General features: G+C 43.4%; 2 protein-coding genes across 4 annotated transcripts in view; one reads left to right on the forward strand and one right to left on the reverse strand.

Moving 5' to 3' along the window:
• Positions 1 to 22,245, forward strand: part of FANCI (Fanconi anemia complementation group I) — a 52,765-nt gene extending 30,520 nt beyond the window's left edge. For 2 of the 3 annotated variants that reach the window (XM_025049762.1, XM_025049767.1), the window contains exons 19-38: positions 296 to 364; positions 4,725 to 4,826; positions 5,227 to 5,397; positions 5,473 to 5,594; positions 6,105 to 6,269; positions 7,848 to 8,027; positions 9,521 to 9,687; positions 10,025 to 10,101; positions 11,004 to 11,171; positions 13,009 to 13,060; positions 13,880 to 14,007; positions 14,104 to 14,172; positions 14,365 to 14,458; positions 14,772 to 14,959; positions 16,083 to 16,136; positions 16,216 to 16,275; positions 19,414 to 19,488; positions 20,778 to 20,873; positions 21,170 to 21,283; positions 22,164 to 22,245. In XM_025049762.1, the coding sequence (XP_024905530.1) occupies positions 296 to 364; positions 4,725 to 4,826; positions 5,227 to 5,397; positions 5,473 to 5,594; positions 6,105 to 6,269; positions 7,848 to 8,027; positions 9,521 to 9,687; positions 10,025 to 10,101; positions 11,004 to 11,171; positions 13,009 to 13,060; positions 13,880 to 14,007; positions 14,104 to 14,172; positions 14,365 to 14,458; positions 14,772 to 14,959; positions 16,083 to 16,136; positions 16,216 to 16,275; positions 19,414 to 19,488; positions 20,778 to 20,873; positions 21,170 to 21,283; positions 22,164 to 22,226 (2,214 nt within the window). In that variant the 3' untranslated portion in view covers positions 22,227 to 22,245. The remainder of the gene's footprint in view (positions 1 to 295; positions 365 to 4,724; positions 4,827 to 5,226; positions 5,398 to 5,472; positions 5,595 to 6,104; positions 6,270 to 7,847; positions 8,028 to 9,520; positions 9,688 to 10,024; positions 10,102 to 11,003; positions 11,172 to 13,008; positions 13,061 to 13,879; positions 14,008 to 14,103; positions 14,173 to 14,364; positions 14,459 to 14,771; positions 14,960 to 16,082; positions 16,137 to 16,215; positions 16,276 to 19,413; positions 19,489 to 20,777; positions 20,874 to 21,169; positions 21,284 to 22,163) is intronic. The other variant, XM_006905263.3, reaches the window with a different exon arrangement.
• A 113-nt stretch (positions 22,246 to 22,358) lies between these two features.
• The window catches only part of POLG (DNA polymerase gamma, catalytic subunit), a 17,325-nt gene continuing 11,833 nt past the window's right edge, over positions 22,359 to 27,850 (reverse strand). The window contains exons 16-24 of the mRNA XM_025050334.1: positions 27,227 to 27,280; positions 27,010 to 27,127; positions 26,447 to 26,582; positions 26,084 to 26,330; positions 24,698 to 24,820; positions 24,409 to 24,577; positions 24,086 to 24,294; positions 23,106 to 23,266; positions 22,359 to 22,560 (exon numbers count right to left, since the gene is read on the reverse strand). Coding sequence (XP_024906102.1) covers positions 22,502 to 22,560; positions 23,106 to 23,266; positions 24,086 to 24,294; positions 24,409 to 24,577; positions 24,698 to 24,820; positions 26,084 to 26,330; positions 26,447 to 26,582; positions 27,010 to 27,127; positions 27,227 to 27,280 — 1,276 coding nt within the window. The 3' untranslated portion in view covers positions 22,359 to 22,501. The remainder of the gene's footprint in view (positions 22,561 to 23,105; positions 23,267 to 24,085; positions 24,295 to 24,408; positions 24,578 to 24,697; positions 24,821 to 26,083; positions 26,331 to 26,446; positions 26,583 to 27,009; positions 27,128 to 27,226; positions 27,281 to 27,850) is intronic.

A 27,850-nucleotide genomic window follows, 5' to 3' on the forward strand; every position in this document is an offset into this window, starting at 1 on the left:
TCCTGACTGTGAAGGAGCAAAATTCTGCAAAGCGAAAAGTGACCTGTTGTTTTAAAAATTGTAAGGACTATGGCCAATTATTTTAATCTGGTTTTTAGCGATCAGAGGTTTCTTTTTAGATTAGTCAAGTAACCTAAATTTTCTGAATTGTTTTTCCCTCTAACAAATAACATCTCCGTCTTTTCAAAGAACTGAGAGTAGCGTTAAGAAAAATAGTGTTATTTTAAGGTTACGATTGTCCAAATCACTAGTATCTCTGTTAAAGAACTTGTTTGTTCTCTTTGATTCCCTTTAGGGGTTCTATGATGTCCTTCGAAGAAACTCTCAACTGGCTAATTCAATCATGCATACTCTGCTCTCACAGGTAAAATATGTTTTTATGGATATAGAGAACATAATGGGGCATTGAGAGGCAATCGACATTTTCCAGACTTTTTGAAATATAAAATAATTCCCAAATAGTAACTGGTAAATCGTGAGCGTGCCTGGGGTATGTAATGCTGTCCTGATGTTTTATTGTAATCACCACTTATCTCCCTGCCATCTTGCCATCTTCTAAGTTATCGCTCTCGATTAACAGTCTTCCTGAGTCAGAAGGATATTATACAGAACCATTTGTACAAGAGCTATCAGCAGCTCGATCTGTTATGTTTTATTTCTAAAAGAAAAAAGAGAGTTCTGAAGCAAATACAGCAAATGTTAAGTCTAGGTTCCAGTTACCTGGTGTCTATTAGGTTATTTTCTGAAGTTTAATAAAATGTTTTCAATTTATGAAATATTTCAAAGGACCATCAAGATGGAGAGGATTCAGCTGGAGAATATCTGGTGTAAATAAGACCTTTTACCCTCAACACTTATTTATTAAGCATTTATTTGAACTTTTAAATAGCTTTATTAAGATATAATTCGTGTACCATACAATTTGCACATTTAAAGTGTACAATACAACTCATTGGTTTTTTGTATATTCAGAGTTATGCAACCATTGCTACAGTCAATTTTAGAACTTTTCATCATGATCTCAGAAAGAAACTCTACACCTAATTTTCTCATCTTTTTCCCATCTTCCCATCCCTAAGGAACCACTAATCTACTTTCTGTCTCTGTAGATTTGCCTATCGTGGATATTTCATATACGTGGGATCATATAATATGTAGTTTTTCGTGACTAATGTCTTTCACTTAAAAATGTTTTCAAGGTTCATCCATGTTGTAGCAGTTTATCAGTGCTTCATTCCTTTTTGTGGATAAATATTTCATTGTATGGTATTTGAATCTTTTATATACATTGAGGGAGTTCAAGATGTTATTATGTGCTGATAGTAATAATACCTAATGTTTAGCACTTAGAAGGCCAAGCATTTTATATAGTGCTACGTGTGGACAATTTCATTTAGTCTTTATCCCACCTGTAAATTAAGAATGGCTACTTCCATTTTACAGGTTTATATTGCAAGACTCTGAGAGGTTAAGTAATTTAATTTGCTTCAGGTCACACAGTAAATGAAAGAGCTAGGATTTGAACTCATATCTTCCTGGCTCAAGAGCCCAGGCATGAAAAGCTTCATACAGGATTGAGAACAAGGAAAGTCTTTTCAACAAATAGTCTTGTGAAAACTGGATATCCACATGCAAAAAAAGTTAATTTGGGCCCTTATCTTACACCATGTACAATAATGAACTCAATATGGATCAAAGACCTAAACCTAAGAGCTAAAATGATAAAACTCATAGAGGAAAACATAAGGGAAAAAAAGCTTCATGACATTAGATTTGGCAATTTCTTGGACATTGACCCGAAGTACAGTTAACAAGAGGAAAAAAATAGATAAATTGGACTTCATCAAAATTAAAAACTTTTGTGCATTCAAAGAACACTGTCTTCTTACAGAGTAAAAAGATAGCCCACAGAATAGGAGAAAATATTTGCAAATTGTATGTCTGATATGGGATTAATATCCAGATTATATAAAGAACTCCTATGATTCAACAACAACAACAAAACAATTAAAAAGTGGGCAAAGGACTAGAGTAGACCATTTCCCCAAAAAGATGTACAAATACCCAATAAGCTACATGAAAATATGCTCAACATCACTGGTCATTAGGGAAATGTCAATCAAAACCAAGGTGGAATAGCACTTTATGTCTATTAGGGTGGCTATCATCAAAATGGAGAATAACAAGTGGTAAATATGTGCAGAAATTGGAACCCTCCTGCATCGCTGATGGGAGTTTTTTTGTAAAATGGCGCAGCCACCATGGAAAAAAGTATGGCATCAAACATAGGGTCGCCGTTTGATCTAGCAATTCCACTTTGGATATATCCTCAAAACAAGTGAAAGCAGGGATCTTGCCTTTTTAATCCACCGTGACACCCTTGCCCCATTTGAAGGGAATGTTTAGTCAGTTCACATTTAATGTAATTATTGTTATGGTTGGATTTAAGTCTGCTGTTCGTTTTAATTTCTTTTTAGCTTTATTTCTTTTCATTGTATTTTTAGTGTTTTCTCAAGGGGCTACAAGATGCATCTTTAACTCATTACAGTATATTCAGGTTAATACTGATTTTTCTTCTGGTAAAATATAACAACTTAGTACCAATATAGCTCTGTCCTCCTTCTGTTGTGATATTGTCATGCACATTACATCTATGTTAAAATCCCAGTGAAAGTTTTATAATTTTTCTTTAAACAGTTATATGTCTTTTATAGTAATTAAGGATGTTAAATTTTATCAAATACATTTTTGTATCTGTTGAGATAACTATATGATTTTTCTCCTTTAATCTGTTACTGTGGTCAGTTGTATTCCTGGCATAAACCCAAATTGATTATGATATATTACCTTTTTTGTACATTACTGGATTCAGCTTACTAATATTTCATTTAGAATTTTTACATATGTTTACAGAGGAATGTCCAGTAGTTTTCATTTCGTTAGTCTAGGCTTAGTAAAATGTTGGAGAATGTTCCCTCTTTTTCTAGTCTGTGTAAAATTTGAAATTGGTAATTATTTCCTTTATTCCTTTTTCTCCCTTGTATGGAAGTTGTATTCTATCTTTCTTTAAACTAGATTTTTGGCTTTTGATTTTATAGGCCACACAAATAGTGTTAATTCTAGCCCCAGCTACATTTGGAGACTAGCTTGTGGGTAGAAATTCCTAGGTGAGGCTTTTTCCCCCTCCACGTGAAGTCAAGGCTCAGTGAGATGCATTTCCCTACTATCTTTCTTTGTGAGGTGGATTTGTTTTTTAGGCTCATCCACTAAGCTTCCTCCTTTTAAGAAGGCCCATTTTATGTGAGGTTCCCTGATACAGCTGCCACCCCATGAGGGCCCTAGGCTCTGTCTTCATTTCCATGAATTTTTCTACAACTGTAGCTCTGGGCCTCAGGGATTGGCAAGTGCTGCCAGAACGAACACTAGTTCCAGAGCTCATTTGCTCATGTATTTGCTAGATTCATGGTTTATGATGTTTTCTAATATATTCAGACCTCTGAGGACTTCTCTTGCTTTCCCATGACCTTAACTCACTATTTAATAAGTAAATATATGTACAAAAATTTTAATGCAATATTATTTTCATTGTTCTCTACAAGGAGGGTTTTTCTAGACTCCTTATCCATCACTTTGCTGAAAATGGAAGTTCTCTCTTTCTCCCTCCCCCCACTTCTTGCTTTGTCATAATTCTGCTAAGAAACTCCATTTGAAATTAAGATGTCAGATATATAGAAATTATTGGAAACATATTCATCAAAAGCTTTTTCATTGTGCCTTGGGACCAATCCTATTTAAAATTTATACGCTGTTAACTATATTGTATCTTTTAAACTATATTATAATCAGTGCATCTACATTCACACACTAGCAAGAATAGAAAATTATGATTGAAGGAAGAGAGCAGTGCTTCGCAACTCAGGTTAGTATGTGGACCAGTAAAATTCTGCAGACTCCAAAAGCAAAAAAAATAATAAATAATATTTTTTGAGCTCTGTTATGTGCCAAGTAGTGTTTGAAGCTCTGTATATGTATTGGCATGTTTAGTCCTTAACCTTATACGTTTATATTAATAATATAAATTAATAAATATTAATAATATCCTCATGTCACAGATGAGGAACCAAGGCATACTTTTATTGAAATCATTAATCTGTGATGGTACTGGGATTTTGGCCTCAGCCATTCTGACTAGAGACTATATTCTAACCATCAAGCTATACTGAAAATGCTGATTGCCTGTGTAGGTTTAGGAATTGGTGTGAGAACATACGATGTTTTATAGGAGAGTTAATGGAAGTGGAATAGGAAAAAAGATCTCAATTAGTGTGATGCCCAAAGCAAGGGCAAAGGATGTAGGTGAGCCAAAGCAACATAAATTTTGCTTCATTCTTCTGTAGACATTTAGAAATATGTCTTAGAACAGGGGTCTCCAATCTTCAGGAAGCACAGTTAGGAACCGGGCCACACAGCAGGAGTTGAGCGCCGGGTAAGCGAATAAAGCTTCATCTGTATCTGCAGCCACTCTCCAAAGCTAGCATAGCTGCCTCAGCTCCACCTCAGATAGTCAGACATTAGATTCTCTAAGGAGCACCGGCCCCTGATGCCAAACACGTTGGGGACCACTGTGTTAGAAGGCATTAGACATTAAAAGTGCCATTAGCTTAACCAATTAAAAGTGAAAAGCATTCATGAGCCATGGTGTCTTTTTCCTTTACCATACACAGTTAAAACAGTTCTATGAGCCACAACCTGATGTGCTGCCACCTCTGAAATTAGAAGCTTGTATTCTGACCCAAGGAGATCAGATCTCTCTGCAAGAACCACTGGTGAGACTTTTATTCCTCCTATGACCGTTATTTTTACTGTTAAGTTAAAATAACCCTGTTGATAGAGTTGATCTTCAGAGAGAGATACCTTTCCCTGTGAAGCTCTCTTTCTGCTACACCCATGAATTTTTACTCTTAAATCTTTCTTATGTTTCTTTTCTGACTCATCATCACCTTGGATCTATTGATAAGATATCTCTGTGTCAGAAAGGTTAGAAAACAGTGCCTCTGTTGGTTCAATTTATTTTTTCCTGTTTCGTTAATTCGGATTGACTTTATTTGTGATGCTAATGAGTCACTTACTGTAGCCTGATAGGTAAGATTTATTTGTTGATTATCATCAGCTTCACAGGTTATCCTTGAACACTCAAGAATGTTTAATCATTATTTTCTTCTTCAGGATCATCTGCTGTGTTGTATTCAGCACTGTTTGGCCTGGTATAAAAGTAGAGTGTTGCCCCTACAGCAGGAAGAAGAGGAGGAAGAAGAAGGATTCTACCAAGACTTAGATGATATGCTGGAGTCTATTACTAGTAGAATGATTAAGAGTGAACTGGAGGACTTTGAACTGGTAATTGCGAAGTCTCAGTTGTATTGCATAATGGAGGTTTTTAGTAGCTTTTAATTTTCGTCTTATATGTTTTAGGATAAATCAGCAGATTTTTCTCAGAGCACTGGTATCGGCATCAAAAATAACATCTGTGCTTCTCTTGTGATGGGTATTTGTGAGGTTCTGATAGAGTATAATTTCTCCATCAGCAATTTCAGGTATGACTTTACTTGCAGTTTGCTGAATACTTCATTTTGCGAGAGTTTTGTTTGTTTGTTTAACTCTAACAATATGCTAGGTACTGAACAGACTGCAGTCCGTGACACTGTCTCTTGGATAGACATCTAGCCTGAGACCAGACTATGCTCTTTTTACCAGAGAGCACCAAAGCATATGCCAAACAGGCTGGTGAATGTGGTGCCTCTAGCAGGCGTTCATTTATTTAGAATTTCCCAGACCCTGAATTCAAGAACTGCCTATTTTAATTGAGAAATTTTGATTGGTGGTAGTATTGGACTTTCATGCTCTGTATTGACTAGCCTAAATAAGGGAAGAAAAAATAACCCAGATGGATTGTATGACTGGGAGTGCTATGTTAAGGCTCATTCATTCATAATGTGTCTAAAACATGATGTCTAACGAAGCATTGTGATTTCCGTGTTACTCTATGTGAAAGTAAATCACAACTTTCTGATGCTTCTTTGGTCTTTCTTTTTCCCTCTATACAGTAAGAATAAGTCTGAGGAGGTTCTGAGCTTATTTACGTGTTTCAAGAAACTCTCTGACATTCTTAACGAAAAAGCGGGTAAAGGCAAAACTAAAATGACCAGCAAAACACATGATAGTTTTTTGTCCATGAACTTTGTGTCTGAGCTGCTCACTGCTCTTTTCAGGTAAGGTTCTAATAGAGCGCTGTGGACAGCTGCACAATGAAGGTGATACTGGTGAACCTGGGTAGATGTTATTATCTAGTTTGAATTCATGATTCTTAACTGTATATACAGCGAGAAATAAGTCAGGAAGTTTGTAATTTTTTTGAAATGAAAGTTGGACAATTGTAGGTAGGCACTTTAAAGAGGTACCTTGAATTATTAAAGGAAATTTTAGCAACAGTGGACTAATGAATGAAAAAATAGGGATGAATCCTGATAAGGTGTTAAAAGGAAATCTACCTAAGTAGCTTGAACGCAATAACAGATAAAAAGGGAAGAAAAATGTGAACTTAAAAAACAGAGGAACAATAAAACCTAAAGAAAACTAAGACTGAAATTTAAGTTTTATAAAAGTAAAAGATTTGGGGGGCGGGAGGGATAAGGTAATACAACGATTGTAAAAGGGCAGTGCAATATTGTGATTTATAAGAAATATCTATTTGGTCATTCAGATGGCAAAAATATATTTCTCATATATATGTGGTCTCTGTCCACAGTTCCTGACTCATGGGTCTTCAAACCCTTGGAATTTCCTAAGTGTTGAGCATGATAAAGGTGACTTTTGGAAGCACCTAAAGATGGGGGGGCTAGTTGCCAGGAGAACCAACCATGTGATTAGAGGGTTAGAACTTTCAGTCCCACCCCCTGACCTCTGGGCAGGGGAGAAAGGCTAGAGGTCAAATCAGGCTCCGGTGGCCAGTGATTGCATTGATGATGCTTATGTAATGAAGCCTCCACAATACCCAAAGGGTGGACCAGAGAGCTTCTGGGCCAGTGAACATGGAGATTCGGGGAGAGTGGCACTGCTAGTGAGGGCATGGAAGCCCCTCCCTATCCCCATACCTCGCCCTCTGCATCTTTTCTACCTGGCTGTGCCTGAATTACATCCTTTTACAATACTCTGGTGATCTAGTAAGTAATATGTTTTTCTGAGTTCTGTAAGAGCCATTCTAGGAAATTAACTGAACTCGAGGGGGTTGTGGGAACCTCTGATTTAAAGCCAGTCGGTCAGAAGTACAGGTAACAACCTGGACTTGCAGTTAGCTTTCCCGAGTTGAAGGGGGTTATTGGAACCTCCAATCTGCATTTGGTCAGTTTTTCAGAACCTCTGTGATATAACTCAGTTATTACCTGGGCTTTCACCTGGTGTCTGAAGTAGGGGGTGGGGGCAGTCTTGTGGGATTGAACCCCTAACCTGTAGAATCTGATGCTGTCTCTGGGGAGATAGTATCTGCATTGAGTTGAGTCCTTGGACACCCTGAGAATTGCTTGGTGTTGTGGGGTGAAAGCCCTCCCCGCCGTCCCCAACACACACACCATGCACATGGGGAAACTGGGCCTGGGAACCTAATTTAGGCAGTCATGGCACTGACTTTGGCATGGGCTGCCTAAGGTCTATCATTCAGAGCTTGCTGGATGCTGCTATTCTGAACAGTCCCTAGAAAGCCTAATTCCAGATCCCCGTGGCAGTAGGGGAATATCTTTTCTCTACCCCTCTCCCTCCCTCTCTCCCCTACCTCCTTTTCTCTCTCTCTCTAGGGACAGTACACAAAGCCACGAAGAGAGCCTGTCTGTCCTAAGGTCCAGTAGTGAGTTTATGCACTATGCAGTGAGCGTGGCTCTACAGAAGGTACAGCAACTGCAGAAAACAGGGCATGTGAGTGGCCCTCATGGCCAAAACCCAGAGAAGATCTTTCAGAACCTCTGTGACATAACTCGGTAAGTCACTCTCACCCTCAGAAATGTGTTCCACTTGCTGCGGCATCTGCAAGAGAGAAGTAATCAGAATAACTAAAGTTTGAAATAAAAAAAACAAGACTCACGCTACCTGATTTCAAATCTCACTATAAAGTTACTTACACTTAAGATAGTTTGGTATTGGCATTATCAGTGGAACAGAACAGACAGTTCAGAAATAGATACACACAAATATAGTCATTTGATTTTTTACAGAGGTGCCGAGGTAATTTAATGGAGAAAGAAAAGTCTTTAAATGGTTTTGAAACAATTGGGCATCCATATGCAAAAAGTGAACGTTTATCCATTCCTCGTGTCATATAGCAAATAATAACTTGAAGTGGATCAGAGACTTAAATGTAAAACAAAATTATAAAACATCTAGAAGAAAACAAAAATATTTTTGATCTTGTTTTAGGTAAAGATTTCTTAGCTATGACACCAGAAGCACAATCTATATATATAAACACTCAAGGAAATTAAAAGACAAGCCATAGACTAGGAGAAAATATTTGCAAAACATGTCTGATGAAACACTGGTAACCAGAGTATATAAAGAGCTCTCAAACTCGTTAATAAGAAAACAAACTACCAACTTAAAAAGTCGGTAAAATATTGAACACTTTACCGAAGATCTATAGATGGCAAGCACATAAGGACAGAAAAGAATGGTTATTATAATTCATCCTTAAGTAAATGCAAAGTAAAACCACAATGAATTAATCACTAAACGCCTATTAGAATGCCTAAAAGTAAAAAGACTGACCATACCAAAGTGTTGTCATGTGTGTGATGGAATTTGAACTCTTATACATTGGTGACGAGAATTTCAAAAGGTACAATGAGAAAACAAAAAAATAACAAATAAAACGGTACAACCACTCTGGAAAACAGTTTGGCAGTTTCTTAGTAAGTTATGCGCAAACCTGCCATATGATCATCTACACAGTCTATCCTTAGGTATTTACCCAAAAGAAACGAAAACATATATTTATATCAAGGTTTGTATATAGCAGCTTTATCCATAATAGCAAAATTGGAAACAACCCAAATGTCTACCAACAGATGGATGGATAAATTGGTGAAAGGACAAATGGTACCTGCCTAGCAGTAATGTGGGACAAACTACAAATACATCATCGGTAAATCTCAAAAGCATGTACTAACAAAACCAGATTCAAAAAGCTACATGCCGAATGATACCATTTTTATGTGATAACTTTGTAAATGGTAAAACCACAGAAACAGGAATCAGATCAGTGGTTGCTTGGAAAATGGGGGTCGGGGGGAGTGGAGAATTAACTACAAAGGATCATAAAGGAAGTTTTGAGGTGATGGAAATAATTGTGTTATGATTACACACTGTGTAAGTTTGTTAAATTTCATAGCATTGTATATCTACGGGGTGTGAATTTTACTGTATATAAACTGTACCTCAGTGAAGCCAACTTTAAAATCACTTTTCCCCTCTTCAGGGTCTTGCTTTGGAGATACATTTCCATTCCTACCTCAGTGGAAGAGTCAGGAAAGAAAGAGAAAGGAAAGAGCATCTCGCTGCTGTGCTTGGAGGGTCTGCAGAAGATCTTCAGTGCCGTGCACCAGTTCTATCAACCCAAGATTCCCCTGTTCCTCCGGGCTCTGGGTGGGCATTTCAGTTTGGATACATTGGCTTGATCTGGGTTTCTCTTTCTCAGTCGAACCTCTTGATTCTATTTGTTAACCTATCAGAAGACACTTGAGGACAGTCTTGTTGCTAAGACATGACATCTGGTGGACGGATTCAGAATTGGCATTTACTGGATTACACTTAACCACAACTAGTGACTGCAGAATGGAATATGGTATTAAGAAATTGCAGAACGTTAGGAATATATTTAAATCTGCCTCTAGACTCTTGGCTTTCTAAAATTTTAGTTAGCAAAAATGCCAAAAAAAGCATAGTCCATTTCAAAGAAGATAAAATTTTTTTCCTTTCCTAGATGGTCTAGATGATGAGGGAGAAGACGTGGAAGTCAGTGTCACTCAAAGAGCAGCATTCCAGATCCGGCAGTTTCAGGTGAGGAGCCTTGGGAAGCTGCAGTACTTGCCCAAGGGTCGTTGCAAAGGGACTGTTAGCTGGGGCAGCTGGTGAGAATGGGAGCAAGTAGGACAGCAGTTTTTTCTGGGTCATCATCCAAGCAAGAGGACATAATTCCTAGAATGAAAGCTAACGCATTTAAAAGGATGCTGGTGCGGATGTCTGTTCAGCCATCCCACCCTGCAGCACTCATGTCCTCCAAGAATCACTGAATTGACACAAAGATAGTCGGGAGCCCCTTGAGGTATGAAGTTTCTGCCTTTGTTTTGTGTCCATGGTATAATTTGGCTTTGTCAGGTTACATAAAGACTGACCATTAGATTAGTTGTCACAATATCTGAATCTTCTATCACAGAGGATTTCTTTAATTAATAAATAATTTTAAAGTTCCCGCTATTTGCCAGGGACTATTCTAGGGGCTGGGGATATAGTAGGGAACAAAAAAAGACGTAATCCCTATCCTCGTTGTAGCAGAAGAAGAGACTGACAGACAAAATAAAGATTATTTCAGATGGTGAGAGGAATAGAGAAAAGGAAAACAGGGAAGGTGTGTAGGGAGTGATGGGGTGGGGGGGCATGGTCCAAACCCAAGGTCAGCGGACGGGCTTTGGGGAGCTATAAACCCCCTAAATGGTGCACAGTCATCCCTAACGTGCATTGGGAGAGGGGAGGAGTCCATAGTGTTTAAGAGAATGCTCAGATCAGTCAAAAACAGTAGGAAGCTAGCTGTTCAGTGGAATTTATTTTCAGATTTTGTCCTCTTGGAATTTCAGTAGCTTTGAGTCCTTTCTGTCCCAGCCTTAGAAATCTCTGGCTAGATGTCTCTTCACCCTGGTAGGAACATGTCTCCTCATGTGTCTGTGTATACTTTCCTTTCTCAGCGGTCCTTGTTGAATTTACTTAGCAGCCAAGAGGAAGACTTTAATAGCAAAGAAGCCGTCCTCCTCGTCAGTGTTATCGCCAGCTTGTCCAAGCTGCTGGAACCCTCCTCCCCTCAGGTACAAGCACCACTCACTAGGTCCCACCTAGCATCTCTCAGAAGGCCCAAGGTATTGCATCTTAAAAGGATGTATCTAAATATCCTCTTGAAGTCTAATTTGTTTTAAATAATATATTTAATTATGCTCCTGAGTTAATATATGATCTATAAGATGGACCCTTCCCTGCGTAGTGTTTCTACCATGACGTAATTACACACAGCCATCCAGGGCAAGAACATGCTGCTTTTGTTTGGCCACTGTCAGGGGTCAACAGTAAGCACTATAGAAAAAATCATGTTTATCTTTGGTGTCTTCAACCTTCTTAACCTGTGTTTTTACTCTTGCTGATGTTTCATCTTTTTAGAGATGAAAATAGGTTAATTATTAAGAAGGTAGCTAACATTCAGCAGTTGGCTTTCTCAGCTGGTACTGAGTTTCAGAGAAATTCATCCAAAGGTGATTAAGTCACAAAGTGTGACTACAGTCCCAAAGCAGAAACAACTCTGCTGAGATAGGTCCTATATATATGTGTGTAGGGTACAATTGGGCACCCACACAAGTGTTCACGCACAGAGAAGAATAAGAGGAGAGCCGCATTTTGTGGGTCTGTTCCATTCAGGAGTATTTCCCTATAGGACAATAAAGAGCATCCTTGAGTGCCTAGCACTGTGTGCTTCTACCACATTTAGTTCCCGCTTCCTACTTCCTACTTTGGTGAGGAAAACAAGTTGGAATCCTAGGGTACAAGGCTCCTTGTGTGAGCCCTTGCTTCAGGAAGCACTAGTCTTTAAGAGACTATAGAGGGGGAAGGAATATGGTGTTTGAGTGCTGAAAAGCCGTAATTTTCCTGTTCTCTGCATTCCAAATAGCCCAAAGAAAGTCCCTTTTTCTCGCTCCTCACTTCGTCCTAGATCCAAACAACTCATCCCCACTTGACTTTCAGCTTCATTCTTTCATACCAGTGTTTTTGATGCAAAGAACAGGACTAGGAAAGAAACACAGCTACACAGAATTGGGCAGGGGGATATTTAAGGAAAGATAAATGGATTTGGAAAGGTTTATATATACAGAAAATTTTTACTTTAAAATTCACCATCCCACCCCCATAATTTCAGGTAGTCTCTTGTTTTTTAAATTTAATTCGGAACAGGTAATAAAGTCCTATGATTTGAAAACCGGAGATTATAAAAAGAAGTACAAAATATAGTCTCTCTCCTATTTATTTCCCCTACCTGTTCAGTTCCTCTTCTCCCCCAAATAAGTAAATACCTTTTTATAATTTCTTATGTATCCTTCAAGAGTTTCTTTATATCTGGAGAAGCAAATATGAATATAGATTTCTTTTTCCCATCCCTACCTCTCTCTACACACAAAAGCTTGTCCTGCCGGTTACATTTCACATTGTATCTGGAGACCTTTTTATATCAGCTGAGAGAGCTTTCAGAATCAGGCTCCGAATTTACCTTTTTTCCCAAGAGTTCAAAAAACGGAATTCTTACTGGTCGTTTTGCACTTACGTATCACAGCGTTTCAGGACCAGAGAGCTGCTGGAGCAGAGGGCTGGTGTGCATCTGGCAACACAAGACTTACTATCCCAGGACCACAGGCAGGAGAAAGGTGCTCCAGCCTGAGCCTGTGGTCATAGGGCAGGGGAAGCTCGGGGGTATGAGCCCAGACCCCAGGACTTAGCCCTTAGTGAGGGCATGGACTATGAGAACTAAGTCATATGCTGTATTATGAGAAAAGTGTCAGTAATTTTCATGAGTCTGGACTTATTTTGATGCTATTCTTTGTAGATTGCCACTTTCAATCCAGGCACATGCTTGAGTGATTAGATTGCGAAAGGTCTAGGGTTCTTCTGGGCTCACCTCTTGACATGTTTCTTTAATACCTGCATGCTCTCTAGTTTGCGCAGATGTTATCCTGGACGTCTAAGATTTGCAAGGAAAATAGCCGGGGTAAGTTTTCCGCCATGTTTCCTTTTCGGCTTTATATAAAACCATCACCAAATACAAAAGGTATTTCCCATTACACAGTCACCAGAGTGGCCAAAGTGAGAAAGAAGCACAGTACCAGTACCAAGTGTTGGTAAGAGTGTAGAGCAGTTGGACCGCTGCTGGAGGTGTAAGTTGGTATAACCGCTCTGGAAAACTGGCAGTACCTAACTACTAAAATTAAACAAATGCGTATGACCCAGCAATTCCACACCCGACAGATAGGTGGAAGAATTCTCACAGCAACAGTATTTTCATAAGCAAGCAAACCCAAATGTCCATCAGCAGTGGCATGAATAAAGGCATCGTAGAGCATACACACAGCAGAGTACTGCCCAGCAGTGAGAATGGATGAACTACACCAACACAATGCGGGGGAATCTCACAAAAGAGGAGCCAGACACCAAAGAGTACTCCCAACTGTGTGATTCTGTGTAGATAAAGTTCAAAATCAGACAAAACTAGATGTGAGCTTAGATGTCAGGGTAGCAGTTTCCTTGACAGGGCAAGCGAGGCCAAAGGTTTCTGGGGTGCTGGTGATAGTGCTCCTTGGTCTGGGTGCGGGTTACGCAATGGCAGGGACTAAGAATGGGAAACATCCCCCTGCTTTGTGCATATAGAGAGTAGTGCACCTTCATGGGCAGGTTGCTCAGTCGAATTATGTGCAGCCCTGGGGTACTGTGCCTGGGACACGACGAGCTACGTGTCCTGGTTATGCACCCCCTTACCCTGAAGGACCGACAGGGTTATAACTGACCTTTTCATCTTTCCTTCCTACTCTAGAGGATGCCTCGTTTTGCAAGGGTTTGATGAATTTGCTCTTCAGCCTGCATGTTTTATATAAGAGTCCTGTGACCCTGCTGCGGGACTTGTCCCAGGATATCCACGGGCATCTTGGAGACATAGACCAGGTACTGTAGCAGGCCCTCGGTACAGTTCCCTGAGTCAGGGCAGAGGTCAAGGGAACAGCCTTACTGCCATGACAGCTCACCTCTTTCCCGCCCCAGGATATAGAGATGGAGAAAACAAACCACTTTGCGATGGTGAATTTGAGAACAGCTGCACCTACTGTCTGCGTAAGTGTCGATCCCCAAGCCATGGGAAATGGCCTTGTTATTCCTTTCATTTTATTTCATGTGAAGAATAAATTGTAGTGGCTTATGTCCTGAGGCCTGTAACCCACCCACTGTAAGTGGCCATGGTTACCATGTTACGCCAGCAGCTATGTGCAGGGAGGGAGCCATGCCACACGTTCTTTTCTTCCACAGTTACTTGTTCTGAGTCAGGCTGAGACGGTCCTAGAAGAAGTAGACTGGCTAATCATCAAGCTTAAGGGACAGTTGAGCCAAGAAACCGTATCAGGTAAGATGAGTTCAGGGTGGCGTTCCAGGAATTGTGATCAGAGCAAAGTCAACCAAAATCTAAGCTGGACTGCTGTGTGAAAGTAGATGCCCCGAGTGCCATTCGTCTGCGGTCGACTGCTGATGTGATGACAGTAGGCGGTAGTGTGGCTCATGACAGCATGGTTATTCACTGTGCATGATGAGTAACATAATCATTTTACCTACAAACTTCCTGGTAAATGGTAAATCTGGTAAATCTGGTAAATCTCCTTCACTTTAACTAGAAAATAAGGCCAGTTGGGTTTGAATGTGCCAATTTCATTTCCCTTCAGAAGAGGCGTCTTCTCAGGCAACCTTACCAAATCGTCCCATTGAGAAAGCCATCATCATGCAACTGGGAACTCTGCTCACATTTTTCCATGAGCTGGTGCAGACAGCCCTGCCATCGGGCAGCTGTGTGGATACCTTGTTAAAGGACCTTTGCAAGATGTACACCATTCTTACAGCACTTGTGAGATATGTGAGTATCTGAGCGATGATCAGGGTCACCACCACCAGTCTGTCCAACCAGCCAGGAGACTAGGCCAGGGCAACAGCCCACTGATGCCCCTCCACGGAGCTCTTGCCTACACTTTGGCAATTCATGATTTGATTCTTGTTTGGTCAGTAGTGGCAGGCATCTCCACGGGCCAGAAAGAAACAGTTGATGGCCTAATTCTAAACCTGCTTTTAGAGGCCCTTATTTCCTTGGCGTATGAGTTTATAGCATCTGATTAAGTGTGAATCCCTCTTCGAATGTCTTCTAAGACTTAATCTATAGAATTCAGTCTGATTCCCTATTGCACAAAAAATTACACTATTTGGAACCAGTCTGGGTACTAGAAAGGTGGTTTTCCTTCTCTCTTGCCTTTAACAAGTAGCTGTTAAATACTTTACAGGTCAGGTACTAAGGTGAGGAAGAAGGGTTTGTTTGTTTTGTTTTGTTTTGTTTTGTTTAAATACAAGGCATACTCCACCCTGAGTTTTAAGTTAATGCTTCTTGGTACCTGTTGACAGTAAACACTCTTGCGCTTGAATATTTTGTTCCTCAGCAGAGATTCAGAGGGTGATAGGAACTAAGTAATTCAATTCTGAATCTTTTTTTTTTTTTTTTTTTCAATTCTGATTCTAACAGTGATCCATATTAAATACTTAGTCACAGACAACCAAAGAAAGCTGGTAGACCACCACACAGTGTACCCAAACAGCAGTGTAGCTATCTTGAGAAGGTGCAGCTCTGGCCACATGGTGTGGCTACTAAGCTTCTGCAGTGGAAATACTGACAGCCTCTTCCCTTTACTGGCATTTTTTTTTAAGGTAAAAACAGCAGTCATTGGCATTCTAAATGCAAGGACTATCAGCCCGAAGGATTTTTAAAGTAATGGGTCGAACAAGTCAGAAACAAACCCTTTCTTGCCTGTTGTGTGGGAAACTTAGGAGCTCTGAGGAGAAGCAAGCCTTGTGTCTAGGATTCTCCATGAATATAGTAGCTTTGCTCTTTCCTCTCCAGTCAGAGCAATGAGTCACACTTCGTTAGCTCAATGAGTCACTTGTGGTTTCGTGTACATTTATATAAGATATGCTAAATCTAGGAATCTCCTTAGTATCTCCAGGTATATCGGAACTCCAGAGGAATTCCAAAGATTATGGAAAAGCTGGTGAGTTCAGAATGCCTTTCTTAGAAATGGGGGAATCATTTTATTTCTACAGTTACATCGGTTTCCTTCTTTGCTGCAGGTGAAGCTGTCGGGTTCTCATCTGACCCCCCTATGCTATTCTTTCATTTCTTACGTACAGGTAAGTGATTCAGAATCAGTACCAAAATAAAACTTCAAGTAAGAAAGGACTTCCAATGTTCCCAGGGGCCTGCTTAGTCACCCGAGCTGAGTATATATAAAGTTTACCCCCTACTCACCATCAGCCAAAGTGCCCATTTGAGGCTAAGCCAAGGCTCAGTCTTCGCAGCAAGGAAATCTTTCGTCACATCTACAGAAAGGCTCATCGAGTTTGTGCTGAGGGAAACATCTGATGTGCTTGCATCCAGAGCAGGGAAGGAACAGGCCTCCGTAGGCTCAGTGACTTGGTTTACTTCTGGGTGATTCCAGATCTGTGCCAGTGGGTCCGCTTTGGGGATGTGAGTAGAAGAGCAGCGGGCACGTGGAGCAAGGCCAAGGTCAGAGGTGAGGTGTGTGTGTGTGAGCAGCAGCACTTTCAGGGAGATGGAGGGTTTACGGGCTTTTGACGTCAGCTGCCCAGGTCCCTTTTCTTCTCCTAAATTAATAAAGTAATGGGCTTTTTCAGGGTTTGGCGAAATTTTAAATGTCATCTGGTCTCAAATACCATGAGATTCTTGCAATACTTTAGTCCCCTTTACTGTAGACCCAAACCAGAGTTTTTTAACCTCTGCATTGACAGTTTGGGCCAGGTAATTCTTTGTCATGGGGCTTGTCCTATGTATTTTAGGGTATTTAGCAGCATCTGTGGCCTCTACCTACCAGATACACATAGCAGCCCCCCATTTCTGTGACAATCAGAAATGTCTCTAGAAATTGTCAAATGTCCTTAAGGAGCAATGTGAGCTCTAGGTAATAACCACTGGCTTAAATATATGAAGTGACAGGAGACCTACTGTCTCCCAAGGCCACTGAGTCACTGCAGTTAAGAGTATTGTAAGGCAGTTACTGATCTTTGAAGAATCAAAGAGAATGTCCACTGATGGGTCAGTCCAAGCCAAGATTCTAGAATCAGTGTCAGAGCAGTGGATCGTGACTGCTGATAATGATGCCCCCCGCCTGTTTCTTGCCTGTGCATCATGTGCAAGCACAACATCCTCCCTTCAGTAATTTGCCTCGTTATGTGCATTAGTGGTGTGTCCTCTTCTCCCCTCAAGGGTCAGTGACCAAGTGGCTTGTCACCTGGGTTTAGCTGAAGTTCTCAGTAATGTATCAGGTTTTCAAATCTAGTCAAGCACTTTTTTTTTTTTTTTAATAATAATAATACTATTTGGCAGAATGGTGTTTCATAGAGTACGACTTGGGAAACACTGCTGTAAGACCATTCTCCTTTCCTTGCCATTCACATTTCGAACCCTTACCTGGTTCTCTCTGCTCCTTGCCTGGTGTTATGTGAAGCTCTTTCCATGCACCACTTCGTTCATCCTCACTACACTTTGTGACTGGAAGTTATCCCCATGTGAGAGTGGAGAGAAGATTAGAGGAGTGAGTGCCAGAAACAGCTCGTTAAGGGTTGAGACTTAAACCCAGGTAGTTTGACTCTACAACAGGGGTCCGCAGACTTTTTCTGTAAAGGGCCAGATGGTAAATATTTGGGGTTTTATGGGCCATACAGTCACAGTTACTCAGTTTGGCCACTGCAGCATAAAAGCAGCCACAGACAGTGGGCCGGATTTGGCCTATGGGCTGTAGTTTACCAGCCCCTGCTCTAGAATTGTACTCGATCCATATCAACGTGTAAAATGTTGGAGGGTTTCGGGCTTTTGTGTTTCTGACCCCATTCCGAAGCATTTTCTTCTGCCAATCACCAGGCACCTCCTAGACTGTTTTTTCTTTTTTCTATATTACACAAAAACCCTGGATATTTTCCCTCTTTCCCATCTTTTTTTGACTTTAAGCCTTACTAACAAGTCAGTTGATACACAAGCAAACATTTTTCTCTGACTTCGTGAGGTGTGCTTAAAGGAATTAAGCAACTCATACCTAGAAATCAGGCTCAAATTTGACACATCTTTCAAAAAACTGTTTACACTCTCATAGCCCCTTTCTTTCCACAATCTTGGGAAGAAAGCAGTGAAAGCCATCATGCCAAAAGCCTTAATATCCTGCTCAGAAATGTCCATCTCTAAAAGATGCTGCTTCTCTTCCAGCTACAGTTTTAGTCCTGCCTGCATCAGGAGGAATGGGCAGGGCATAGGGGGTTAATTTAGGAAGTTTCACGAGGGTCTCGTCTTGGGCTCACCCTCCAAAAAGATGGCTCATGTCCCTCTTGGTCACGAGTTCATCTGTAGCTGCTTCCCTGCCCCTCCCCTAAAAGAGCTTCAGCCTCTACCATCACCATCCTCTACCCTGCCTTCCAGGACGGATGTTTTCACTCTAGCCCTCTGGAATCCCTACCAGTTATTTTCCTGAACACGCCATGTGGAGCAAGCCTCCTGCCTCTGGCATGGCTCCAGTGGTGTAACTTCTGGTTTTAATTCTCTTACTCATCCCATAGAGCATGGTGTGTTCAGTCTTAGAAGACATCAAAGTCCCCTCTAAGTAAAGCTTCCTATGGTTGTGTCCCTCACTTTTGGGTGGTGTTTCTCCTTGGTCTCTTCAGACTCTGGCCTTATCAGAATCCTGTACTTCTTGGTTCCTTTCTCTATCAGTTGTTCCTTCTCCAGGAGCTCTTTAGTCTCTGATTATCCATAACCTAGAGATGTAAGTGTCCCATGACTTCTAACCCCTTTCAAGCATGTAACCACATGACTGGTTAAGACATTATCTGGCGATTGCCTCTGAGTAAGGAACCTACAGATCCCGGGAAAAGCCTCTCCAACTTCCTCTTCATGAAGCCCCCTTTCAGCCTGCTGCCCAGTAGGGAAATAATGATTCCTGCTACCACTCTGACAATCCCCATTTTAACCATCCTTGGCTGGCCTGATAGAATAATGGCTGATCCTGCCCTCACCTCCATGTGCTAGTTCCAGGGACAAGATTGTAAACCTCACAACAATAGAAAAATGTCTGAGGACTATAAGCATCACAGTATGTTTCCCATCTTCCAGCATCTGCTGCAGGATAGTCTTCTTTATCTAAGCTTTACCTAAACTTGGGCCCCTTAAGAGTCCCCATACACGGCTATAATCACTTTCCTAGAAGATGACCGCCAGCCTGCAAAAGTCTTCAGGAGTAAGGGAATTTGTTTCTATTTCTCTAGAACAAGAAGACTAGGAGCCTAAAACATACAGGAGGAAAGAAAAAGGAGAAAGCCGCTGCTGTTGCCATGGCCATGGTGAGCCACTGACATGCTCGTTCCAGGGGGGCTGCTGGTGAACCTGGAAAACACTGTTAAGCGGAAGAAGCCAGTCGCAAAAACTATGCAGGATAGGCAAATCTAAAGACAGAAGATAGATAGATGAGTGGTTGCCTAGAGCTGGGGATTGGATTGGAAAGACTCGAGGGAGGTGCCTACTAAAATGGGTACAGGTTTTCTTTGCGGGCATGAAAAAAATGTTCTATAATTTCTAGTTGTGATGGTTGCACAACTCTGAGTATACTAAAAAAAAAAAATTGTACAGCGTAAAGGGGTGAATTGTATGGTATGTGAATTATATCTCAACAAATCTGTTATAAAAATGTATATATAAAACTGGGGGGAAAGTGTGTGTATGGCAGCTTCTGAGCTCACGGATTTTATGTTCAGATGGAACATCTTTTTCCTCTGAACCAAAAAACATGCTTTATTAGGAAGTACTAAAAAAAATGAGCTCTTTTAAAAAAAAAAAAAAGAAACAGCTTAGGACACCCACTGGAAAAGATTGTATTTGGCAAAGTTAGTGCATGCAGAAGGTGCTCCCTCCTCAAGTACGTGTAGGAGGTGGTGAAGGTGCAGGGTGTGGTCAGGGAGTTCACAGAGGTGAGAATTAGCCCCATCTCTCAAGGGGCTAATGTGGCAATAACTGCTTTCACTAATAGAAGACTAGCTAAATGGGTTATAGTGTATTTATACTGTAGAATACTATGCAGACATGAAAAAAATACAAATCTACATGCTTAGCTATAGAATTATCTCTTAAGACATTTTTTTAAAAAGATGAGAAGAATGTCCTTATTTGTGGTTGTATTAAAATATAGAAACATATCTATATGAATGATATGGTTGAAAAGATCTGTAAATTATAATTCAAACTGGGGGAAAGATAATATAATCCCAATAGTGAAACTTTATGTGCAGACTAGAAAGAGGAAACAGAGCTGGTGCAGAGTAGGCTTATTGTTTTAAAAATATCAAGTCAGGCAACCAGATTTCTACAAATGGCCCTTCCCTCAGCCAGCCTCTAGGTGACAACAAATACTCAGAAATTATAAGTGGAAGGATCCAGTGTGATCTGTTGGCATTTAAGTACTTTGATTAGATTGAACTGCCAAAAATGATAGATTACTGGTACCAAAGTAAAACTGCTTTTGATTGAAAGACCAGCTTTCCCCCAAAGCCATGAGCAGTTCTACTGCTGACAGCATTAGCGGACTGCTTCAAAAACTTGAATCTGAAATGTAGGCCTTTCCTTCGCTGCTCTCTAGGCCAGAGTTCTTCGGGAAACCAAGCCAATCCCAAATCTCATTTTTGCCATTGAACAGTATGAAAAATTTCTCATCCAACTTTCCAAGAGGTCCAAGGTAAACATACGCTATTGCTTTCTACCATTTCCATTTACCCTGTGAGGGACCTGGCAAAACGGAAGCAGCCCGACTGCGGCGGGGGGAAAAACTACAGTCCTTGTCCGTTTCTAATCTGGGGGCCTGAATCCAAACATCATGTCGGAAGCTGATGGAAAAACAGGTCCAGGGTGTCTGTGTGCTTGCTTTAAGTAGGAACTGAAGGGTCTGTCAGAGGTACAGCAGAAATGGTGTGGGCTGTTCCGGGCAGGGCCTACCAGCAGGAGCATGTGCCCAGCCTCACAATCCCATCACAGGTGAACTTGATGCAGCACATGAAGCTCAGCACCTCGCGGGACTTCAAGATCAAAGGAAACATCTTGGACATGGTTCTCCGAGAGGACGAGGATGAGGAAGATGAACATGACGAGGTCAGTGTGTTTCTGACTGGGTGCGGCAGCCCCGGCTACCCTTTCTCACGGGTTGCAAGTAGGCTGTCTGGGAGCAACCACAGATCAGTAGAGGGACGACAACCGCAGACAAAATGAGCTGAAAGGTGGTTCGGCAAGGGTGATACTAAAAACTCTTGAGAGGAGGTTTGTAAACTTTAAATCACACCAAGGTGCCCAGACTTGTATACATTTTGAGTACACATTTCCAGAAAGGGGCCGGTGACAAGACAAGGTCTTACTGCAGGTTAACTACTGGAAAATGACTGATGGCCAGAAAGTTTACTTCCTCTTTTGCCATTCAAATAGGGCCGCTCTGATTCGTTCAGGTCGGGCCAGTCTCATCTCCTCCTCCTTTGCCCCCTGGTCTGTTCCTCTGCCTTCAGTTTCAGCAGTTACAACAGCACACCCTGAGCTCTCCAGCATCTTTGAAGCAGAACCCCATGTTTCATCATCTTTAGGCCCATCAAAACTGGAGGTTTACATAAAACACCCCAATTTCTAGCTTCTCAAAAATTTTACACCTACTACCTTCTTCAGACTGTCATACTCCAGGCCATGGTACACCTGGCCCTACCTACTCCCTTTACTCACTTGGCATTGGAGGTTAGCATTGTGATGACCCTTCTCTGTTATCCTGTCCCATGCATCTCCCCAGGTCTAACAAAAATCCCAAAGGAGAGGCTTACACTGCTTTACTCTACTCTGAGGCCTCCCCTCTTTAACATCGGTCAGTGCCTCCTGTGAGAGGGAAGGGGGAGAAAGCATGACCACACAGGCTTTGATGAGAAGATAAAGGGTTTTTATTTCCACTGCCTCTGAGCAGGTTTATCAGTAGAGCGTTACTTCTTTCCACTTCTAGGACACTGCATCAGAGCACGAGGGACAGAACAAAGAACCAGCCAAGAAGAAAAGAAAAAAATAAATGCCTGAGTTAATGTGAACTTTGGGGCTTCTGCTTTCTTTTTACCCAACGAGCAACAGTACCCCCTTGTCCTACAGCCTGCACCGATGTTGGCGTCTTGGTTCTGAACCTACTGAACTCAACTGCACCTTCAGTCACAGGCCATCATCCCTGGCAGGTCCTGCTACTGAGAAAAGCACAGCAGAAAGCCTGAGTTTGGGAGCCTGCACCACTCAGATGAAGCTCCACGGGAGCAAATACAGAGCCTCCAGGCAGAGCTACAGTCCAGGCTGGCTTCATTTTTCCAAGGAGCCTTTGGTGAGTTCAATTATCTGGTAAATATCCAGCGCTTCACCTGAAAGATAATGCAAATTGGTTAGGATGCTTTCTCAAGAATTGTACCTTGGAGCTCAGAAATGACAAAAGGACCTTAATGTTAAGGTCACAAAGGAGGCTGCAAAGGCAAGAATAATGGCCATGTTACATTTGGAGGGTGCACATTCTTTTTATATGTTTGTCTTAGATACACTTTAAGTAGAAAATAAGCTTTCTGATTTACTTGTTTGACATTCAAAGCACGATTTTCTCAAAAGAATGCACTCTGACTTTGCACAATAAATCTTTAAACATTTCTGGTGTGGTTGAAGAGGGGAAAGGTACAGGTAAAGGAAACCAGAGTTACAAATATTCCTTCATTTCCTATGAACAGTTTTCTGGAGAGACATCCCTTTGTGATTTCAATATGTTCACTTTGGACCCAGAGCATATGTAGCCTAGTACACAGCACAAGTTAAGAGTGGATTTCTCATCCTCTGGTGCCCCAAGCTTCCTCTTGTCCAAGACCACTTCCTAGTCCACCTTACATCCTAAACGTAATGAGGAACAACGTGTTATGCTCACCCTGGGGAATCCCGTATCTCCTTTCCATCCCAGTCGGGTTGGAAGGGGTTTTACAATCCATGGTCACTTCCTTCCTGAGGCACTGGTCAATATCGACAGCACTGAAAAAGGCGACCGACTGGGGCAAGTCGTTGAGACCCAGCTTGTAGGCAAACATGCACCTGGAAGAGACCCAATCTCCGCTCAGGCGTGCCCCTGCTGTGAGTGGTGGAGAAAGACCGGTCTCCCCTGGAGCAGAGCTGAGTGAAGGGCCAGCACCGCCCTCCATCCCACCACCTCCCACTGAGATACTGAAATGCAGATGCAACTCCAGACACACCTTTTTTTTCCAGTTTGGCACACATTGATGCAAAATCTCCTTTCAGGTATTTGAATTATACGAGGATTTTGTTAGCTTTGTTAAGCATAACCGCCCAGGAAATAATGAAGGCAGCAACAGAGATAGTGTTGTTATAAACATTATTTATCCATTAATCAGATCACAATTCCTAAACTGGTTCTGAGTGGCGGATCAACATGGAACTTAATATCATTTAATTCAACCATATAAATTTTACTCTGAGAAAATACAGTATATAAAATATGAATTATTTTTAAATCACATTTGAGTTTCTTCATTGTTAGCAGAATGACAAACTTGGCACTTAAACCCTCAATTTTTTATGAGTTGAGAAAAGCCTGTCATTTGATTTTCAAAACGGAATGGTCTGTTTCTAGGGGAGCACAATTAGAGAGCTACCATTTGACACTCCCCTGACCTCCTTTCCTTACCACCTGCGTGGTGACACTTTCAAACTCAAGAAATCTTAATTTTAAAAGTTGAGGCCAGCCTGTTTCCGACTTCTACAATATTTTTAAACTAGTCATAAGGACTGAAACTTTCATTTCTGGGGAAATGAAAAACTCACAGATCATGCTCATCCTGGCCCCAAACTCTGCAAGTGAAATTCAGCTGGTCCAGAGGCTGCGGCCCCGCCTACCTGGTCAGGAGGTTGGTGACCTGCAGGGCCAGGGCAGCGCGGTAGCGGTCCTCCTCCCGCACCAGGTAGCGAACCTCGTCATGAATGCTGATGCAGAAGCGCCCGTCGATGGCAAACTCCTCAAACAGCCACTTCATGGCCACGAGCATGAGGTGTAGGTAGTCCACAGCAGAGCTCTGCACCACCCAGTTCACGCGACTGGTCATAAACTGGGGAGGGAAGGTGGACACAGGTGAGGGATGCTGCCAGATACCAGTTCACTGGGGTAGGAGGGGCCTGCCCTCCCTGTGACCCTCTCCCCATACTACACGGGTGCAAGATACCTCCCCCTGCACGGCTGAGGGCTCCAGGGCCCGGCTGATGCGGCAGCCCAGCACCGGGGTACGCGGTGTGTCGGACATGGCGATGCTCTCCAACTTGTTGAACATTTCTGACTCTGTGCCCCCCATCCACGCACGTTCTGCAACCACCTCCCACTTCTTCCTGCGGGACCTGGGGGACCAGGAACACAGAGACCAGGCTGTCTGAGTCTCAGAACTAAATGCATCCCAGCTCTCCTGGGGCCAGCCCCGACCATCCCTCTATCGCCCTTAGCACACGGACGGTTCTCACTTTCGTGAAGCTTCTCTCTGGATCTTGCGCAGATCCTGCAGGGAAACCCAGCCATCTTCAGTCCGCTCCACAGGGAGGTGCAACTGCGTCACCAGCCACTCGCCCTCATCCGACAGCCGATACCTGAGAGCAGGGTCACTACCGTCATCCCCACGTGAGTGCCTCCTGCCGGGTCCGCATACCATCTTATCCATTTCCATAACCACCCTGAGTCCTGCCTATCCCCTACAGTCCCTACTTCAGAGGGGGAGATCAGCACAGAAAGGCTAAGTGACTTGCTAGGGACACATGGCCAAAAAGAGGTAGAGCCCAGAGTAGCCCAATAAGGGGCAGAGACTCCAACACAAAGGCCAGCACTTATGTGCTAGTGCCTTAGATGCTGAACTGCCAAACAACCAAGAGGTGCCGGGTACTATTCAGGACGCAGCACGGGCCACCAACGCAGACCGGCGTGAGGGAGAGCACGCTGGGGAGAGCACGCTGGGAGGGCTCCCACTGCCTCAGACTCTCGGCTTCACTGCAGCCTCAGCCATCACCAGATTTGTCCCCTCGTGGCTTCAGAGCCACGTCACTCACCAGCTCAAAGGTATACCGGCACTTCCCCTTCCTCGATGCCCTTGGTCCAGGCGCCCCTGTGAGGTCTTCAAAGGCCTCCACAGCTAAGGTCCAACCTCCTGTGTCGTCACTGCCCCGCCTCTGCCAGCACATGCCACCCACAGTGCCAGCTGCACCCAGCCCACCTCATCCTCTCCACACTGGATGATACCCGGCTCCCGTTGCCTGTGTGTGTGCAGTCATCACTGCACTGTTTATCACTTATTTATCTTTTAGTGTTTCATGAGGGGGTCAGCTAGTTAAACATAGGCACTATATTCTCCCCAAGGAAGTTAGAAGTGTACCTCTCCTCCCTCACACTGGCTGCAGAAATCTTCCTTGGAGCCTGCTGAGGCCCAAACACACAACCAGTAGCAGTATCAGGAAACACATGGCCTGCCGCTCCCCCACATCAGAAGCAGTTTACAGTCTCTGATTTTCCAAAGAGCCCTCCTCTCAACTACTGTGTCACCTGCCCGCTTCGCTCTCATTCCCCAGAAGCTTAGGAATTCGCAACACCACAGTACTGTTTATTCTGCGTGACCAAGACTGCTGACCTGCTACCACTTGGTGACAACATAATGAAAGTACAGCTTTACCCCTATGAAAAAACCTGTTCAAGACTGACTCTTAAGCAAGTGTCACAACCCAAGAATAAACCATCCTGGAGCTAAGTCATAGGTCTGAAAGGAGAGGGGCCACAGATAACAGGAAAGGTAGAAAAGACGGGGCAGTAAAGGGTAGTAAAGGCCTGGAGGAGAAAGATGATGGCGGGGGAGGGGGGGCACTCACCGGCGAAGGCCCTTGGTGATGGCATACATCTGCTGGGCCTTCTCGGCTGCCTCCTGGCGCGTGAGCCGATGGTTGAACTGCATGAGCAGGCGCTCGGCGAAGGGCTGGCCTGCTCCATAGATGCGGCCGTAGTTGAAGATCTTGGCATGCTCACGGCTGATGCCCACTGTGGCGGCGGTCTTACTATGCAGGTCAGTGCCCCTGCTCTTCCGCCCCTGCAGAGTCATCCACCCAAAGGCTGTGCAGCCTGTGGGGCAGGCCAGGAGTGAGGCAGGAGGCTCAGAAACCCTGTGCTCCCAACCTCGAAACCTGGGTCCCAGGGCCAGGCTGCCTCCACTCTGCCCAGCCCTGGTTCCTGCTCACCATGCATGCCGGCAAAGTGGGCATCTCCAAGCACAGCTGCAATCCACAGCTCCTGTGAGTCCACGTCAGCACCCACGAGGACATAGCCCGGTGGGGCCTGCACCATGGCCTTCAACTCGCTGCCTACTCGGTCGGGCTGCAGGAAGAGTGAAGTGAGGCCCTGCCTAGATGCCACCATGAGACTCCTTCCACCCCACTCCTAGAGCCAGACTTGATGACAACGCTGGGGACTTTCCTGAAGGGGTGGCTTTAGGAAGTGAAGACAGTGCTGCCCCAAACTCCCAGCGACGGCCGCCTTCAGACATGAGGCTGACAGGTAAAGAATCCCTACCCTGTGCCCAATACCCGATACCCCATTTAGCCACAATGGCTGTGGCTATCGTGCCTTGTCAACATCTGGCCAGGAATGTGTTTACTGGTAACTGATAAGCTGTGAAGCTACACTGGAACCTGAGTCCTGCCTGGCCCAGATTTCATGTTCCTCACGAAAGGCCCTCCACAACCTCCATTTCTAGAGACACAGGAGAAGAAGGGCAGGGACCAGAGGTGCAGATAACACATACCCGGGCATTGCTGGCAGTGAGCCACGTGGGCTCCACAGCTCGGCGGGTGATGGTGCCAGCGGTCACCACCTGGGGCAAGATGGCCCCATAGCGGCCTTCTTCATCGTAATCTGGGTGCCTGTGGGGAGGAAGAGAACATGAGCCTCAGAAGCTGGCTTTGACCCGAAGACCCACCCCACTCAGGTCTTCTGCCTCACAGCCACTTGACAGGCCATACCTGGTCACAGCACGGGGCAGAGCCGACCTAGGCAGCCATACCACCATCTGGGAGCTGTGGGAACAGACAGGCTGAGGCTCAGGCAACCATGGGGGCAGAATCCACGCCACCAGGGCCCTCAGTGCCCAGTTTCAGGAGCTACTGTGCTCCCTCCTTGCCCAGCCTCCACCCTCTTCCCACTGACCTGACAGTGTGGGCCCTGGCATAACCACGTAGGGTCCTAGAATCTACTAGGCAGGAGCCTATTCCATCTGGGAACTGGCCAGGCCGCCAAAGCAGCACCTGCCCTCATCCCAGAGTACTCGAGGCATCCAACAGCAGCCTTGTCACCACTGCCTAATCCATACTCAGGACAGACTGTAAGCCATCACGGCACTCTTCTCACGAGACTGCTGCCGGCAGCCACCACCACCTTCAAACTAGTCTTCAAGATGAATCAATTTGCCACTCCCGACCTATAGGATCCTGCTCCCAGTCCCCAACAGAGAACCAGCCCTGGTCCTCAGCCACATCCCACAGCTCCAGCAGTTACCTAAGGGGTCCTCTGAGAGCTGGGAGGGGCCATTGAGGACCTATAGTACCACCCTTTAAACATACACAGGGAAATAAGATGGAGAGGGAATG

This window comes from Pteropus alecto, unplaced genomic scaffold (assembly GCF_000325575.1).
Source record: "Pteropus alecto unplaced genomic scaffold, ASM32557v1 scaffold60, whole genome shotgun sequence".
In the NCBI taxonomy this organism is placed as follows: Eukaryota; Metazoa; Chordata; class Mammalia; order Chiroptera; family Pteropodidae; genus Pteropus; species Pteropus alecto.